Source organism: Elephantulus edwardii, unplaced genomic scaffold, assembly GCF_000299155.1.
Source record: "Elephantulus edwardii isolate Elephantulus edwardi_28Jun2011 unplaced genomic scaffold, EleEdw1.0 scaffold00002, whole genome shotgun sequence".
NCBI classification, from domain to species: domain Eukaryota; kingdom Metazoa; phylum Chordata; class Mammalia; order Macroscelidea; family Macroscelididae; genus Elephantulus; species Elephantulus edwardii.
This window is the reverse complement of record NW_006399752.1, coordinates 15,349,066-15,365,433: the sequence shown is the minus strand read 5'-3', so window position 1 is coordinate 15,365,433 and position 16,368 is coordinate 15,349,066. Positions and strand designations below refer to the sequence as shown.

The 16,368-nt window shown below is 38.2% G+C and overlaps 1 protein-coding gene across 1 annotated transcript in view; it reads left to right on the top strand.

The window, feature by feature from the left end:
• DCBLD1 (discoidin, CUB and LCCL domain containing 1) overlaps positions 1-16,368 on the top strand; it is a 97,272-nt gene that overhangs the window by 68,403 nt on the left and 12,501 nt on the right. Inside the window, exons 10-13 of the mRNA XM_006879149.1 lie at positions 505-577; positions 8,611-8,744; positions 11,487-11,527; positions 14,975-15,190. Coding sequence (XP_006879211.1) covers positions 505-577; positions 8,611-8,744; positions 11,487-11,527; positions 14,975-15,190 — 464 coding nt within the window. The remainder of the gene's footprint in view (positions 1-504; positions 578-8,610; positions 8,745-11,486; positions 11,528-14,974; positions 15,191-16,368) is intronic.

Genomic DNA, 16,368 nt, shown 5'->3' with positions numbered 1-16,368 from the left:
TTCACATATTATACAATTATTGTTACAATTATTTTCTGTGTTCTGTCCAACAGAAAAAATTCTAGACAGAAAAAATTCTAGAACACAGAAAATAAAGTCCCTCAGATCCTTCTCTAGGAGAAACACTCTATTCTTCCTTGTTTCTTTTTTTTATCCATAGAAAACATACATTGTCATTTTAAGTGTTTATTTTATGAAAACGAGATTATGCTATATAGATTATTTAGATATTTTTTATTATTACTTAGGCCTCATAGAACAAATTAAAATGCATTGAGGAAGCTCTTCTTTAATGGAGTTTTATGTGAAACAATAATTGTATAATATTTGCCTTAAGATACCATGTAAGCCAGTCTGCACTGAGCAAGGTCATGTTTTTGGTTTGTCAGTAAGACAAGATACACTAGCATGTTCTATGGAGAAGAGAAAGAATTTTTACTTTAGTATGATTTAATACTTATTTCAGTGTCATTTAATAAAATGTAAATTATTTTCTTTCCTCAGCAAATTCTGCCCCGCTGGTTGTAGAGACATAGCAGGCGACATTTCTGGGGATGTGATAGATGGATACAGAGATGTAAGTAATTGAGGGTAATGGCAGGGAGGGAATTTGTTGTGGTTGTTGTTTTAAGGTGCTGTCGAGTTGACTAGGACTCACTGCAGCCCTATGAACGACAGACCTAAACCTTGCCCATCCTCATGTTTGAATCTTGCACTTCCTTCATGTTCGAAATTGTAAGAAATTTGAAAATTGAACTTGCTTTTTACTCAGCCCAGTTCATTATCAAGCAAAGTCAAATGACCTATAAAATTCTTTAGGTTGGTATACTCAATTCTTTCTGCTATGGTAATAACTGAAATAAGATAATAAGTATAGAAACCAGAGTTGTCTATGTATTAATTCCTGTTCATAGCCTTTCCAGATAAGCATAGTGTATAAGAAATTAAAAACAAAAACTTTTCACCGCACCTAAGTGTATACTCCCACCTGCTTTTTATAAGAAGTTGTGAATTTGCTTTTCTTTTATTGACTATTTAAAATCCCATTGAGGTAATAGAATCAAAGGCATGATCATTCATATCACAAAACAGAGACCTTCTGCTTGGGTCAATGAAGCCATCTGCTCTGCTCAGATGTGTTCTTCCCTTCTCTTTGCCTATTCCAGATCTTTGTGCCTAACAAATTTCTTCTTAGAAGAGTTAAATATTCATAGACAAAAGCAAATGTTACAGGAAACTTTTTTATTATTATTAATTTTAATGAAAATTGACAAAGACTTTGGTTTTCCATTAATTCATTGTTGCCTCCATAGTCTATGTAATTGATAATTCATCCCAGGCAGGATGAAAATCAAATCTCATTGTAAAGCTTGGTTTTGACACATTCTAATTCTGAGCTTCATCTCATATACTTCAGACATGCTGCTAAGACAGGCTATCTTGGGAGAAGGACATCTTGCTTGGAAAGGTGGAGGGTAGACAAAAGAAGGAAGCCCCTCAGCCAGATGCATTGACACAGTGACTGTTGCAGTGGGCTCAATTCTGTCAGAAATTATGAAGATGGCACAGAATAGGACAGCACTCAGATCTATTGTTCATAGGGTCGCATAGGGTTGTACTCAACTCAGTGGCACCTAACAACAACAATTCTGAGAGCGGCAGATTTTGCCTTTTTTTTTTTTTATTGTTGTGTTTTAGGTGAACATTCATACAGCAAATTAGATTACCATCCAACAAATTATATAAAGATTATTTTATTACATTGATTACAGTCCTCATAGTGTTCAACACTCTGACCATTTCTACTTTCCCTGCCCTATTTTCATCCATCCAGTTTCCCTGCCCTTTTTTACTTTCTCATCTTTGCTTTTGAATAAATGTTGTCCATTTGACCTCTTATAGTTGATTGTTTAAAGAGGCACATTCCTCACAGATATTACTGTTTATTTCATAGGCCAATCTATTATTTGGCATAAAAGTGACTTTCAGGAATGCCTGCAGTTGCAGGTTAAAAGTACATGTCACAGTGACAGTCTTGGAGATTTCCCCTAGTCAATCCTATAAAACTAATGTTTTACAATTAGTTTTGTTTTACATTTTTCTCTCATTCTTCCTGGGACCTTCTATTGTGTTGTGGTGAGAATACTCAGTGCTGGTAGCCAAGCATCATCTTGTTATCTGGTCTCAAACTAGGTGTTGTGTTTATGTGGACCATAAGTAGTTCTGTGAATAATTTTGGGGGTTTTTTGCCCTTTACTTCATTTTCCTTGCATTGTCTTTGTTGAAAAGATAGACCTAGGATATTCATTTGGCCTCAGTTTGACTCTTTAAATTATTTACATGGTCTCAGTTTTAAAACCTATTTTGCAAAAATTGTTCCTTCAGAACGATTTCTTCAGAAAATTAAAAGAAGCTAAAATATATATATAAAATTAGTTGTTTTGTTTCCTTTCCCCTCCCTTTTGTTGTTGTGTGGGCTGCTGAGTCAGAAATGACCCATAGCTAACCCTCCAGCAGGTTTTAAGAGACAGTTAATCTCATGGGAGGAGATTGCCCATCCTTTTTCCATGGGGCAGCTGGTGGATTTGAACTATATGCCTTTGGCACCGTAGAACAGTTTCTTACCATTAGATTACTAGAACTCACTTTAGAAAGATTTATTTATTCTTTCTTGGTTCTCCACAAAAACCTTAAAAATTGCATAAAACTGTATAGTTTTCTCCTACTTTAGACATTTTTCTTGGTTTTTTCCTGACAGAGATACCTCTTTCAGGTAAATGGTTTCCTGCATAAGATCTGAGTACCTAATTTTTAAGTGCTCGCAAAACAGATTTCCTACTTTACTCACAAACTGGATTTGCACCATTTGCATGCACAAAGATTCTATCTTGAGGGCAAACCTCATAATTTGAAAGTTAAATTCTTTAAAGGAGTCTGTTAGTATGTTTGCGCGTGTTGATCGAATAGATTGTTAGTTATCTATCTCTTTGGAACAATATCCTACAGGTTAGAGACTAAAAACAACACACATTTGTTATCTCTATTTCTGTCAGGATACTGGACACAACTTAGCTGGTCTTCTGCTGTAGGCTTTTACAATGTGTCAGTCAAGGCTACCTACAGTCTCATCTCAGACTCAACTGGGAAGAATCTACTTCTAAATTCACACGTTGTGTTGAGTGTTATTTTTGGATTGTTGAGGACCTAAGTTTCTTCCTTGATGTTAACTAGAGGCTACTTTGCCATGCAAGCGTTTCAAACATGGCCACTTACTATCTCAAAGCCAGGAAGAGAGAATCTCCTATCAAAAGTCATCTAGCAATATGGATTCAAACCTTTTGGCCTATTATATAATGACATCCCTCCATAATTGATGTCCTTTAGTGATTAGAAGGGAGCACTGGTAGTCTTAGTAGTAAGAAGCTGCACTGCAATCCCAAAAGCACACAGTTCAAATCTATCAGCTATTCCTCAGGTGAAGGATAGGTGATCTCCTTCCATGTGATTGACAGCCTCTGAAATTTCACTGGAAGATCAGCTGTGAGGCAGTGCTAGCTCGACAGCATATATTGGTTAGAAGCAAGTTACAGTTTCTGCAAAGGGAGGGAATTAAACAAAGGGTGAAACTCATGTAGGGATCGCAAAGTTTATTTTAGACTCCGTCCTCTTGCAATTTGCAAAGTATGTTTCATTGTGAGAAGTCTTTTTTGGAAAGGCATTTGCTTAAATCAGTGCATATCCACTAGATCAGGAAGACAGAATCTGCAAAACAAATTACTAGAAAAAGAAGCAGGTGCTCTGCCACAGGGAAGAAATATGTTGTCTTAAAGAACAAGTGTAGAAAAGAAATTGATTCATTCCATATTGTTCCAAAAGGAAAAACTGAGATTCGTTGTTGCTCTTGTTGTTTTGTGCAGTTGAGTTGCAACCAGCTCATTCTGACCATTCAGTAGGTTTTCAGAGACTGTATGTAAATTGTGTGGGTGATTAACTCTCACTGAATAGCTGGTGGATTCAAACTGTCTGCCTTTGGATTAGCAACTCCTTACCTACGAGGGCATCAGAGCTCCTTAACGGTGTTGTTAGTTACTGTTGAATTGGAATGGACGCACCAGCAAGTTTTTAGAGGCAGTAAAATACATGTGAGGAGATTGTCTTTTTCCTGTATAGCAGCTGGAGGATTCAGAGTGCCTTTGGATGGCAGTGAAATTCCTTACCAGTAGGCCACCAGAGCTCCGTTGTTGTTGCTGTTGCTGTTGTTTTTAGGTGCCTTGAGTCCAGTACGACTCATAGCTTCCCTACGAACAGCAGGTTGAAACAGGAAGCATTGGAACAGTTTCATGAAACTGTGAATATCCTAGGAACAGTGGTTCCTAGGATATGTGAAGGTTTTCAGGCCATTTCCTATGAGTGACCTGGGTACACATAGAAAGGTTTGCTGTGGAGTGAAGAATGAGGGCAATCAGGAGGTATGAGTGGGTAACACTGCAATTGTTTTTGAAGTCTTAGGATCTGTGATGTTCTATCCTTCACTGATAGCCATATAACGTGTCTTCGGCACACCAGGTGAATGACAAAGGTGTCTCTCTCACATGGAAGCAGAAATGCCAAGTCTCCAACACTACTTTCCTGTTGGCACACTCTCCTACACCTGATGACTGTACCACCTGGTTGAAGCAGAACACATCAATTTACTAGCTCATGTCCATCCTCTTATCATCTCTACTCCTAAAAATGTTCAAGAAATATTGTAAAAGGAAGAAAGTAAATCGCTCACTAGCGTATAGATAGTGATGTGGCTATAGACAGCATACAGAGAGATGTATTTGGATGTAGATAGGATATAGACAGTTTAGCAGGAGGAGAAGAGAAATTGTGCCTTGTGTGGTCACAGCCACAGAAAGGCCAGAGAGAAATGCGTGACAGTGGAGAGTGTTTGCCTCTGGGAAACAGTAATTGAAGTGATTTTTATTTTTGTAAAAGGTTTCATTATGCCTGTAATGAATGCATATTTCCTTTATAAAGACAATATTAAAATAATTCTGAAAGCAGTAGCAACATAGGAATAATCTATGATATAATGAGTTATCTATTTTTATAATTTAACATTTTTACCCAATGAACTAAAATAAATTGGTATTTGTGGAATTTGTCTGTAATCTGTTTTTAAAATTCACCCTTATTGATCTTGATGTTAAAAAAATTCCCTTTAGGGCCCTTTAGAGTAGTGAGAAAAGATCTTCACCCTGAAACCCACAGCGTCCCTTTTCAGCAGGAAGTAGCTAAGAGAATACGCCATCCCCTTTTCCTTATGACTCAGGGTGAAGTCTCTCTCAGGGAGGAGTGATAGGGAATGGCAAAGGACACACTGACAAAGAAGATTAATCAGAACTGGCTTTGACAAGCACTGTGGCATTTGGACAAGAACAAACTGGGAGGAGGGTAGAGAGAATAGTGCAACAATGAATGAATGGAAACCCAAAATCTCTGTAAATGTTTATGAAAATTAATAAAATATAGAAAAAAAATTCCCTTTAAGCAGTGTTATGATTTACATAAATAAGTTTTCAAGCTGTCTCTGAAGTCCAGGTCTCACAAAGATGTAAATGTGGGAAAGTGGCATTTTAAATGTGCTTTATTCACCTTAGCAAGCTGGAGTGAGACAGTGACAACAGCACTGAGCTTAAACACAGCTAAAATTATGAGGATTTCATGGGGTCAGGCAAGATTTCTTCCTGATGTACATTGGGTCACTATGATTTGGAGCTGGTTTGATAGTACAAAGTTCCAATCTGTTCAGGAGTCACAGTTGATGGCACATGACAACAAACAGCAACATTACTGTGTTTAATTGGGATTCATGTTTTATTAGATACTGTCTAAAGTGTACCAAGGAGTTCTGGTACCTAGCAGTAAGAAGCCATGCTGCAATCCTAACAGTACATGGTTCAAATCCACGGATTGTTCCATGGGAGAAGTACAGGCAGTTTCCGCCCATGCATTTAACTACCTCTGAAAACCAGAGAGTGAGCTATGGGTCGGCTCTAACTCATGGTACACAACAGCAAAATGCTTACTTAAACTAAATAGCCTTTCAATGCTATGTCAGTAATTCCTAACACAAATTTCTTTTTTCTGAAGGATGATGTTTTTTAAAAATGCTTCAATTCTGGAGTAATTTGATAGTTAATTAAAATTTATTTTTCTTTTTCCGCATGCTTTCTGTTTGCCCCTGGCTTCATGAACTTCAGAACTGTTTATCATAGATAATTAATGCCATCACACTGTGCTGAACTGTCCATCACACTTCTTTTCCTAAAGATCTTTTAAATTTGATTTAATAAGCTTGTTAAAAGATTCATTAACATAAACCAGTGATGCTGCATTCCTACATTTATATTTTTATGAGACATAAATTTCAAAAATATTTTATTTTAAAAGAAAATGCTCCTGAGAAGGACTGATAATTTTATCATAATACTATGACAGCTAGATCTGGTGGGCATTCTCTTGGAGATGTGTTCTATGGTCTGCATTTAGCATTATGGGGTGGGTGATGTAACAGTAGCTAAATATAGTTCATAAAAAAAGTACAAGCCATTTATTCCCCCAGTGTTGGTCAATGTGGGAAGTCTGTTGGCCAGTGATGCCAGCTGGTTCTGTTGCCTTTTCACCTGTGAAGCTGTCCTCTTTCGCCAAGGGATCCTAAGACATGCCAGTGAGGACCACATCTTGTTTGTACAGAATTCCAGGGGAGACAGATAGCTAGGGAAAAAAAGCAACAGACTGTGGGACAATTTGCTTTTCATTGTGTGGCCTTGGGAAAGGAGGTAGTCCTGGACCCTATTAAAGATGCATTGAGACTCCTTTAAAATCACTAGATGACAGATCTCAGAAGAGCACTAGCCATCAACCAGTCCTGCTACTTCAGTATACATAAGAACTGAGAAGATGGGTCCGGCCCAGTGAAATGACTTAAGCACACAGTGTAGTTAGAGGCAGAGTGAATATGATAAACTCAGTTACTGATTTTAAATTCCTAACTTTCCCCCTAGCTCCTCTGTTTAGTGCTTTAGAAGTCCACAGCAGTGATAAGAAAGCTTTTTAATGAAAGCAAAATTCAGGAAAGAGGAAAAAATATAAGCTGTATTTTTATTGAAGAAATCTTTCCCTTTTTCTAATCCTTTTCTCTTACTGCAGATCAGGAAGTGTAGTGTTTGTGTTTATGTATTTAAGCGGTGTCCTGCTTCTTCTCTGTCCGTGAAGTCTTCTTTTTGATCTTAGCTCCAGCTGTAGTGATTCTGAAACTGCTGCGTGTGGCCAAGTCTGACGTGGTTTGGGAAATGTGAAACTCTAAAATGAAGAGCTCAAAAGAACTCAATTTTATTTGCAACTACTTTTAAATCTAAAGGATTTTCCCCTCTAGTACCAATGAACAGTGTTTAACATACAGAAAATGCAGTGCAGTAAGCTGCCATCAAGTTGGAACAGACCCGTAGCTAACCCTCCAGAGGTTTTCAGAAGTACTTAATCACATGGAAGGAGATTGCCCATCTTCTCCTGTGGAGCAGCCGGTAGATTTGAACCACTTGCCTTTGGGTTGACAGTGAAACTCCTTATCCACTAGGCCACCCAAGCTCCCTTAAAATAAAGAGGAATTGCTAAATCCAATTATTTAAAACACTTTTATTGATGCCTTTTATTTTTGTGACTATTTCCATCATGGGGAAATGGAAAATATCTAAAGTTTATTTAGATTATTACCCTTTTCACACTGGACTTTGCCTCTGGGAGCCTCTAGGTGTGGGTACCTCATGGAAAAGTTTCAGTCATTCCCAGGTACTGACAAACCAGCTCCAATCCCATGATGACCTGTTAATGAGAGCCAGCCAGTTATTCCTCACCAGTTCATCACACTAGCCAACAGCATACTGAAACGTTAGTTTGAGCCATAGAAGGCTGAAAAGCTATGGAGTGACCTCCTCTCAGTGGATGGAAATAAGGCCAATGAGCCGTAGTTTGCTCATTATCTCTAAAATATCTTCAGGAAGTTTTCAGTTCCTTATAGTGTTTCATGCTGTGCTTTACCTTTAAATCTCTAAATTAATTAACAATAAAGCTATGATAGACTTTCCTCAAATGATACTTAGCCTGTTTAAATGGTCTGAGTGTAAGAAACTGGGTAAATTAACTACTAATGCTTCAAAAGACACTTCCCAAAACCTAGTGGTTAACACCCATTATATTTGCCGATGAGTTTGAGTTAGCATTTTGGACTGGATGGCTCTTAATCTCTCCTCTCCTGGAATCACGCAGCTGTGGTCATGTCGGAGATTAGCTGAAGCCAACAGTCCAACATGGCTTTACACACACAAAAAGTTGTTGATGGTGACAGTTGAGCCACGTAATATGGAGTCAACCAAAGCAAGTTGCAGGGCCTAGTTCAGAGTCAGTATGGGAGATGTTTTGTAATCTTGGCCACTGGGGGCATTAGTCCTTGGGCATAAGGGGTGCTAGTGGTAAATTTTCATAGGAAAAAGGCTAAAACCTCCAACTTTCTTTTAAATATGTTCTTAAGTAAGTTATGATAATGGTGATGTTGTGTTTCAGACGTCTTTACTGTGCAAAGCCGCCATCCATGCAGGAGTCATTGCAGATGAACTGGGTGGCCAGATCAGCGTGCTTCAGAGTAAAGGGCTGCGTCCATATGAAGGAGCCTTGGCCAATGGTGTGCTCTCCAGGGAGTAAGTATTTTGCCATATTGTTCTGAGAGGAGGGTAGCCTGGAAGGCACAATAAATCATTTCACAAATGTGAAAGGACGGCAGAGATATGATAAATATATGTGAGTGCTTAGGGAAGCATTTATGGTTCCTATGTGGAAGATCATTGTGGCATCAAAAAGCTCACTGGTTATGTTGACAGATAAGTTAAAAAGGTACAGCTTCATTCTTAGGCTGGGCAAAAGAGAGTTTTAGTCTCTGAAACTTGAATTAGAGAGAATAAAGTCTTACTCCTTTTCCATTTTTTACTAGACCAGTTACTTACTAGCTATCTCCAGTGGAAAGAAGTTTTAATCTGTATAATTTGGATTTTATTTTGTTTTGAGAAAAAAAAATTGTGATAAAACTTTGGAGAATTTTCACCCTCAATTACTTCTGCTACATAACTCTAACTGTGCACAAAACCTAATAAGTTACTTACTTAATTTGAAATTTAATTTCCATATGAAGAGAAGAGCAAAGAGATCTGACCACTAAAGAATTAGAGTTTTGCTAAATATTCCATATAGCCATTTAAACTAATGACCTTCTATGAGTTTTGCTTCAATGAGAAGAGCTTGAAAGTTCAGAATTGAATCAGGTCCCATCTTCCTTCTGTGATTTTACACAGCAGAGAAGAATAAATTGCATGTTCAAAGTCTCTTCCACTCCTTGAGATTCCCAAATCTCCAGGGAGCTGCTGTTTTTATCTGTTGTTTTGCTATTGGGGAACCACTGTCCCCGCGGTCATTGAACTTCTGTTCCCACACATGCTTGTTTGGCATTCAGGAAAAAACACAGAAGGAAGCATTGCAGCTGAGGAAGAAGGGGTCCCTAAAGTAAATATCCAGGGTTCTTCTGGGATTCATCCTGGGTCAGGTCACTTCCTTGATTTGCAAAGACCAGAATGGAATCAGGAAGGGAAGCTGACCTCATAGGGAGGATGATGGCTCAGACCTTCAGAAGGGAAGGCCTTTCTTTCTATTTACATCAGTTTATTCTTGATTACTTCTGCAGCCCTCTGGGGAGACTAGCAATTCCTGTAACTGACTGAGTTAATTCTGTTATGTACAAATGCCTCAGAGCCCCACCTCTCTCAAGGGTGTTTTCGTTGCCATTTGCCTATAGAATTTTCTAGGTGGTGAAATCCAAGCAGTTTAATAGAGCAGAGTGGGAAAACATTATCCCTGGGCTGATAATGGAGCAGAGTGAGACAGACTCATTGCCTAGCATGCCCTGGAGTCTTCCTCAAGGTCAGCCCCTTCTTTTCTGTAATTTCTCTTTGTACACAAGAAAATTAAATCTTTTCAAATGCTGTAGGTGTCATGGCAGTAGGAGAAAACTTAAAGCTTTCAGAGTTGTAGCCATTGTTATTTAGAATTTTTAGCCCAATTCCTGCACTTAGTGAAGGAACATTCAGGAGCAAAGAAAGACTTTCAATAAAGTGTAATGCAGATATAAATATGAATAGCAACAATGCACAATTTTCTTTAAGTTCTATGACACATCTGGTCTGAGACTTCTCATATAAGAAAGGATCAGTGCCTGCATTACAGTCAGAGCATGGATTATACCAGAGCATTTGCGTGGAAGGCCCAGGCTTAAGGAATCTCTAAATGAGAGTAGATGAAGAATATGGAAGAAAAAATTCCATTACAGGCAGTCCTTTATTAAAGAGAACTTTTGATGGGAAGTTACTTATGCTTTTGGCTGGGTATTTTTGGGTTCTACATTTCAACATTCTCTCTGTTCATTATTCTTATATACATTTCAAAAGTGCAATATTTCAGCTAATACACAACACTCTCAGATGATAAAAATCATTGAGCTTAATGATAGTGGCATCTCCATTTTTTTTACTTTCCTATCTAATACAGCAAGTGCTGTCCACTTAAAAATAAGAGAATTCTCAAATTTTCATACTTTTTAATGGCATTGGTAAGAGAGTTTTAAAAGAAGGAAATATAGTCTTGGACATTAGGAATCTGTTTAACTGAAGCAAATAGCTGCAAAGTCAGACTGATTTGGTACATTCTTCCATGAGAATGCAGCAAATTCTAGGGCCCAAGAAGGCAGAGAATCAATGCCAGATAAATAGTAAGACCTTCTTGGAGCAGCTGTCCAATTCACAACTGGTGAGTGAGATTCTATTGTTTTTCTCCAACTATACCTTGAAATCCAGAAGTGGGAATTCACAGCTTTATGCTTGGTGCTAGTGCAGGGAACAGTGTGAGGCTGAGAGAGTCAAGGCTGAAGGTGCCCGTGGTTCTTGTTTCCTCTCAATGACTCCTGCACAGTGACAATGAATAGGATGCTGTAAGGTGACCTGAAGCAAAGATAGTTTTCTAGGACAGAATTCCTTCTGCTTCCATCACCTTGTGTTAATTAATTGGTATTTAAGGTTCTTTCTGAGACTGTCTACTGGTACATTACTTACCAATATAGTGTGGTATGCGGGAAACAGCACAAGGTTTTCATTCAAAATCAGGGTTTCATAATCTTGGCTGTTTGCCATCTTTATGAATTTAGAAGAGGTGCTGACTTTGAAGAACCTTGAACTTTCTAATTTAGAAAACCCTGATGTTGGGATGGTAAAGATGGCCACATTTGCCTTGCAGGGGTGTTGTGAAGGTCATTTAAGTGTAGGAAGACAGTGAGCCCAGTTATCAATTCTTACCATCTAGTTAAGCAACTCACCTCTTCTTCTTTCTGTTTTTTGCTCCAGTGGTTCCCTATCAGACAAGCGATTTCAGTTTGCCTCCAATGGTAAGGATCTTGATTTCCTTAAATATCTGATCATTTGAATTTCTTCAGCAGTAGTTTTTCAAGTCCTTTCGTATAGTTTAACTCATATGATGTGTGAATTATGAGGTTTTTTAAATGACTATTGCAGATTAAGAGTAATTTGGAAAAGTTTAACAGGACAGAAAGCAGTAAATGTTGGAGAAGATGTGGAATGTGAAAACGTAGGGACTCTCATACATTTGTTGATGGCTTTGTAAAATGGAACATCCACTCTGGAAGGCAGTTTGGCATTTTCTCAAAAAGCTGAACATAGAAATTCCATATGATCCAGCCATTCCAGTGCTAGGAATATACTCCAGGGAAAATAGAACTGACACACAAACAGATTTGTACACCAGTGTTCATGGCAATGAACACTATCTCAGTATCTATCACAGAACGTGGAAACAGCCAAATTGTCCAGCCACAGTCGAATGGCTTGATAAATGGTGGTATATTCACATGATGGAATAATACACAGCACAATGATTTAAAAAAATTACTGCATAACTTGAGAGGCACTGGAGAGTATTATACTTAGTGAACTAACTATGTCTCATAAAGACAAATACTGCAGAAGATCCTTACTGTAGAAGCAGAAAGATAACTAGTATAATGTGTATTAGGATCCAAGTGGGGGGGAGGCGTAGAGTGGGAACAGAGCGGTGAGAATGGACAGAGGGAAAATCATAGGTTTGCAGAATTTAGTAGGGGGAAGGAAGAGTGAATAAAGGAGATGAAAAGGATCCAGTGGGGATCTGGAAAGACAGGGTGAATATAAGCATAGTTGAATGGTGATTAATTTTATAAAACGTAATGAATGGAAATGACTATGAAACAAAATGTGAATGAAGAGTAGTGTGAAAAACAATTTACATGAACTTTGTAAATAAACCAATGTTTTGTTTTGTTTTTATTTTATTATTTTTGTGTGTGTCTACCATCAAATCAGATCTGACTGGTACAGGAGGAGATTGCCCCTCCTTCCCCGGCAGAGCATCTGGTGGATTCGAACCATGCACCTCTGGGATTGTAGTTGCAGCTTCTTGCCACTAGGCCACCAGAGCTCCCCTTAAACCAATATTTTTTAAAAAATAATTCTATACTCTGAAGTTTTATCATCAATAATAATAGATAATTGATATGTAAAATTTAGAGACCAAGAATAAAGATCAATAAAAGTTAAGAGGAAAAAACATAGTAACTTGAAAAACTGGTTGCAAAAACTTTTTTTTTTTTTAACTATTCTCTATGGCTTAGATTTACAATAAAATAGTAGACATTTTTAAGGAAGTCTAAAAACTAGAATAAGGTATAATTCATAAAAGACAACAATTTCACTACTCCACGGAGTTATTTACATGTGTTTTACACACACACACACACACACACACACACACACACACACACACTACAGAGGCTATACTCTCTTAAAGTCAGAGAAGTCTTAAAGTGCAGAGGGGGAAAATATAAAATAAGCTGCTGAAAATACTAACGGGTATTTTGTGAAAAATTAAAATTATAACGTTTGAAGTAGTAGCTTTGAAAAACATGAACTCATAGCAGCTGATTATGAAGAAGTCTTTAGTAACTTTAAGACACATTATACTCTGTTCTAAACAGGGTAAGATTAGAAAGTTAGAAAATGTGTAACAGAGACAAAGAGGTGACCGTCATAATGCATCTGACTTTGATGAGGTCCATTTGAAAGAAAAGCAGGGGACAACTAGATTTCTACATGTGGAAGAATGAAACTGGACCCATTGCTTATACCATAGAAGAAATGGGCCTGGATTCTAAAGTAAGAACTAAAATTATAAAACTCTTAGAAGAAAATCCAAGGGTAATGCTTCAGGACCTGGTTTTTGACAATGGATTCTTAGATATGGTACCAAAATCATTAGCCACGAAGACAAAATAGACAAATTAGATTTCCTCAAAATTAAAATCTTTTATTCATCAAAGAACTATAAGCAAAGTGAAGAGACAACCTACAGTTTGGAGATTTTGGGGGAAAATACATACTAGATAATAGTTTGATTCCAGAATATATAAAGAATATAACTTAAATAATAATTTGGTTTTTTAATGGGTAAAAGACTTGAATAGATATTTTGCCAAAGAAGATACACAAATGACCACCAAGCACATAAAAATAAGTTCAAGGGAGCTCTGGTTGGGCTAGTGGCAAGAAGCTGCACTGAAATCCTAAAGCACACGGTTTGAATCCACCAGATGCTCTGCTGGAAAAGGAGGGGCATTCTCCTCCTGTGCCAGTTGGATTTGATTTGAAGGTACACAAGAAAAAGAAAAAAAAACTCAGTGTGTTTTTAGGTGCCAATGATTTTATTTTAACTCATGACAACTTCATGTAAGAGTAGAAATATCTCATAGACATAGTATTTTGTTGCTATAATCTTGTAAATTATCAAATTTTCTTCTGCATAGCTAGCAACCAAGCACTTAACTATGCTACTTGGGTTCCTATATTAATCACTAAAATTCAAAACAATATTATTATTAGCTGTAAAGAGAAATGAATTCCTAAAACATGCTATAGTATGGACAAACATCAGAAACATTATGCCAAGTAAAATAAGTCAGTCCTAAAAGGACAAATACCAGGAAATACTTTAAGATAGCAAAAGTATAGTCTGAAGTGTATTAGTGATTACCAAGGGTGGAAGACACTCTAGTGGCCTCTAGGTAAGGAGTTGCACTGCCAACCCAGAAGGCTGGTAGTTCAAATCAACCACCTGGAGAAAAAGAGAAACTGTCCCTGCCTAGGCAGTTTATTGTTGTGTACCATCTAATTGGAACCAACCCATAGCTGACCCTCCAGCTGGTTTTCAGAAGCAGTTGATTGAACAGGAAGAGCTTGCTTATCCTTCTCCGGTAGAATAGCTGATGGATTTGAAGCATTTGCCTTTGGAATTGTAGTGCATCTTCTTACCTCTAGGTTACTTTATAGCCTCTGAAAACCCACTGGAGGGACAGCTATAAGTCAGTGTCAACTCTATGGCAATAATTTGCCTGATGAAGGGTGGAAGGTGAAGGAGAAGTGGGAATCATAGCTTAGGAGGTGCTGAGTTTCTGTTAAGGACAATGGAATTTTTGGAAATCGATAGTAGTGATGGTCATACAATGTAATGAAATGAATTATTGTCACTGAATTGTGAACATGTGAAATATGTTGAAACAATAAATATTTTATTATGCATGCGTATCTTTACCACAATTTAAAAAGAAAAGCAACAAGATTCAAGAGTCTGTACTACAAATAATCCGAATACAAGTCTGGCTATTAAGAAAAACTAGTAATTAAATAGTAGAGTCATTATCAGGGTAAGATTAAACGAGATGCACTCAAGGCTTTTTTTGCATTTTTTAATATCAATATCTTGATAGTTTTACTACCCTCTTCCCCAGACTGCAGTGAATCCTTGCGCTTGGAACCTAACAGGCAAATAAGAGCCTCTTCCTCTTGGCATTGGGTCAATGAGATTGGAGAACAAGTTCATTGGTCTCCTGGCCAGGCCTGGCTTAAGGATCAAGGCCCATCGTGGGCTTCAGGGGACAACAGCAACAACCATAAACAGCGCGAATGGCTGGAGATAGATTTGGGAGAAAGAAAGAAAATAACAGGTACGTAAGGGAAACACTAAAGCAGTTTTGTGAATGGAAAATGGCTTTCGGTTGAAATTAAGCTTTCGATTTACATAGTTTCCTGTCTTTAGTTGAAAGTACTTGACATGCTTTTAAAATGTTACAAATCCTCCCTTTATCTCTGTGAAAGAACTGTGTGCAGATTGTAAATATTCAGTACAGTGTTCTCTTTATGACACATATCAGTACAGTGTTCTCTTTATAGATGATACCTCATTTTCAGAACCTCTTAATAATAGACTGTCAGTGTGAAGACACTTATCTGTAACACTTACCAGGTTTTAAAGGAAGTGAATAAAAGTTGGTATGCAAAATGTTGAGAAACTATAATATATGCTGTTTGTTGTTGTGTTATGTGCCGTCGAGTCGCCTACGACTCATAGCGACCCTATGTACAACAGCCCTAAACTCCGCTCTGTCCTGTGCCAATCGCACTGTCTCTGACACTCCCATCCCAATTATCCCAGTCACTGAATCAATCCACCTCATAGAGGGCCTTCCTCTCCTGCACCATCCCTCCACCCTCCCAAGCATGATGTCCCTCTCTAAGGACCGGTCTCTCCTCACAACATGTCCAAAGTAAGTTAGACGGAGCCTCAGAATCCTTGCCTCCAAGGAGCCACCCAGTTTAACCCTCTCCAGGACAAATCTGTTTGTTTTCCTAGCAGTCCATGGTATTCTCAATACTCTTCTCCAGCACCACAGCTCAAAGGCATCAATTCTCCTTCTATCCTCCTTGGTCATTTCATTGTCCAACTCTCTGATGCATAACAGGTGATTGCGAAGACCATGGCCTGTATCAGATGCACCTTAGTCTCCAGAGAGACACCACTGCTCTTCAGCACTTTGGAGAGGTCCCTAACAGCAGACTTTCCCATGGCAATGCGCCTTTTAATTTCCTGGCTGCTGGTGCCAAGACTGTTGACTATGGAGCCAAGCAAACTAAAGCTGTGTACAATCTCAATCTCTTCACCATCCATCCTGATGCTGCCAATTGGTCCAGTGGTGAGAATCTTTGTCTTCTTGACATTGAGCCTCAATCCATATTGTAGGCTGCAGTCCTTGACACTCTGCAGCAGGCGCTTCAGGTCCTCCTCAGTTTCAGCAAGCAGGGTTGTGTCATCCGCATAACGCAGGTTGTTGATAAATCGTCCACC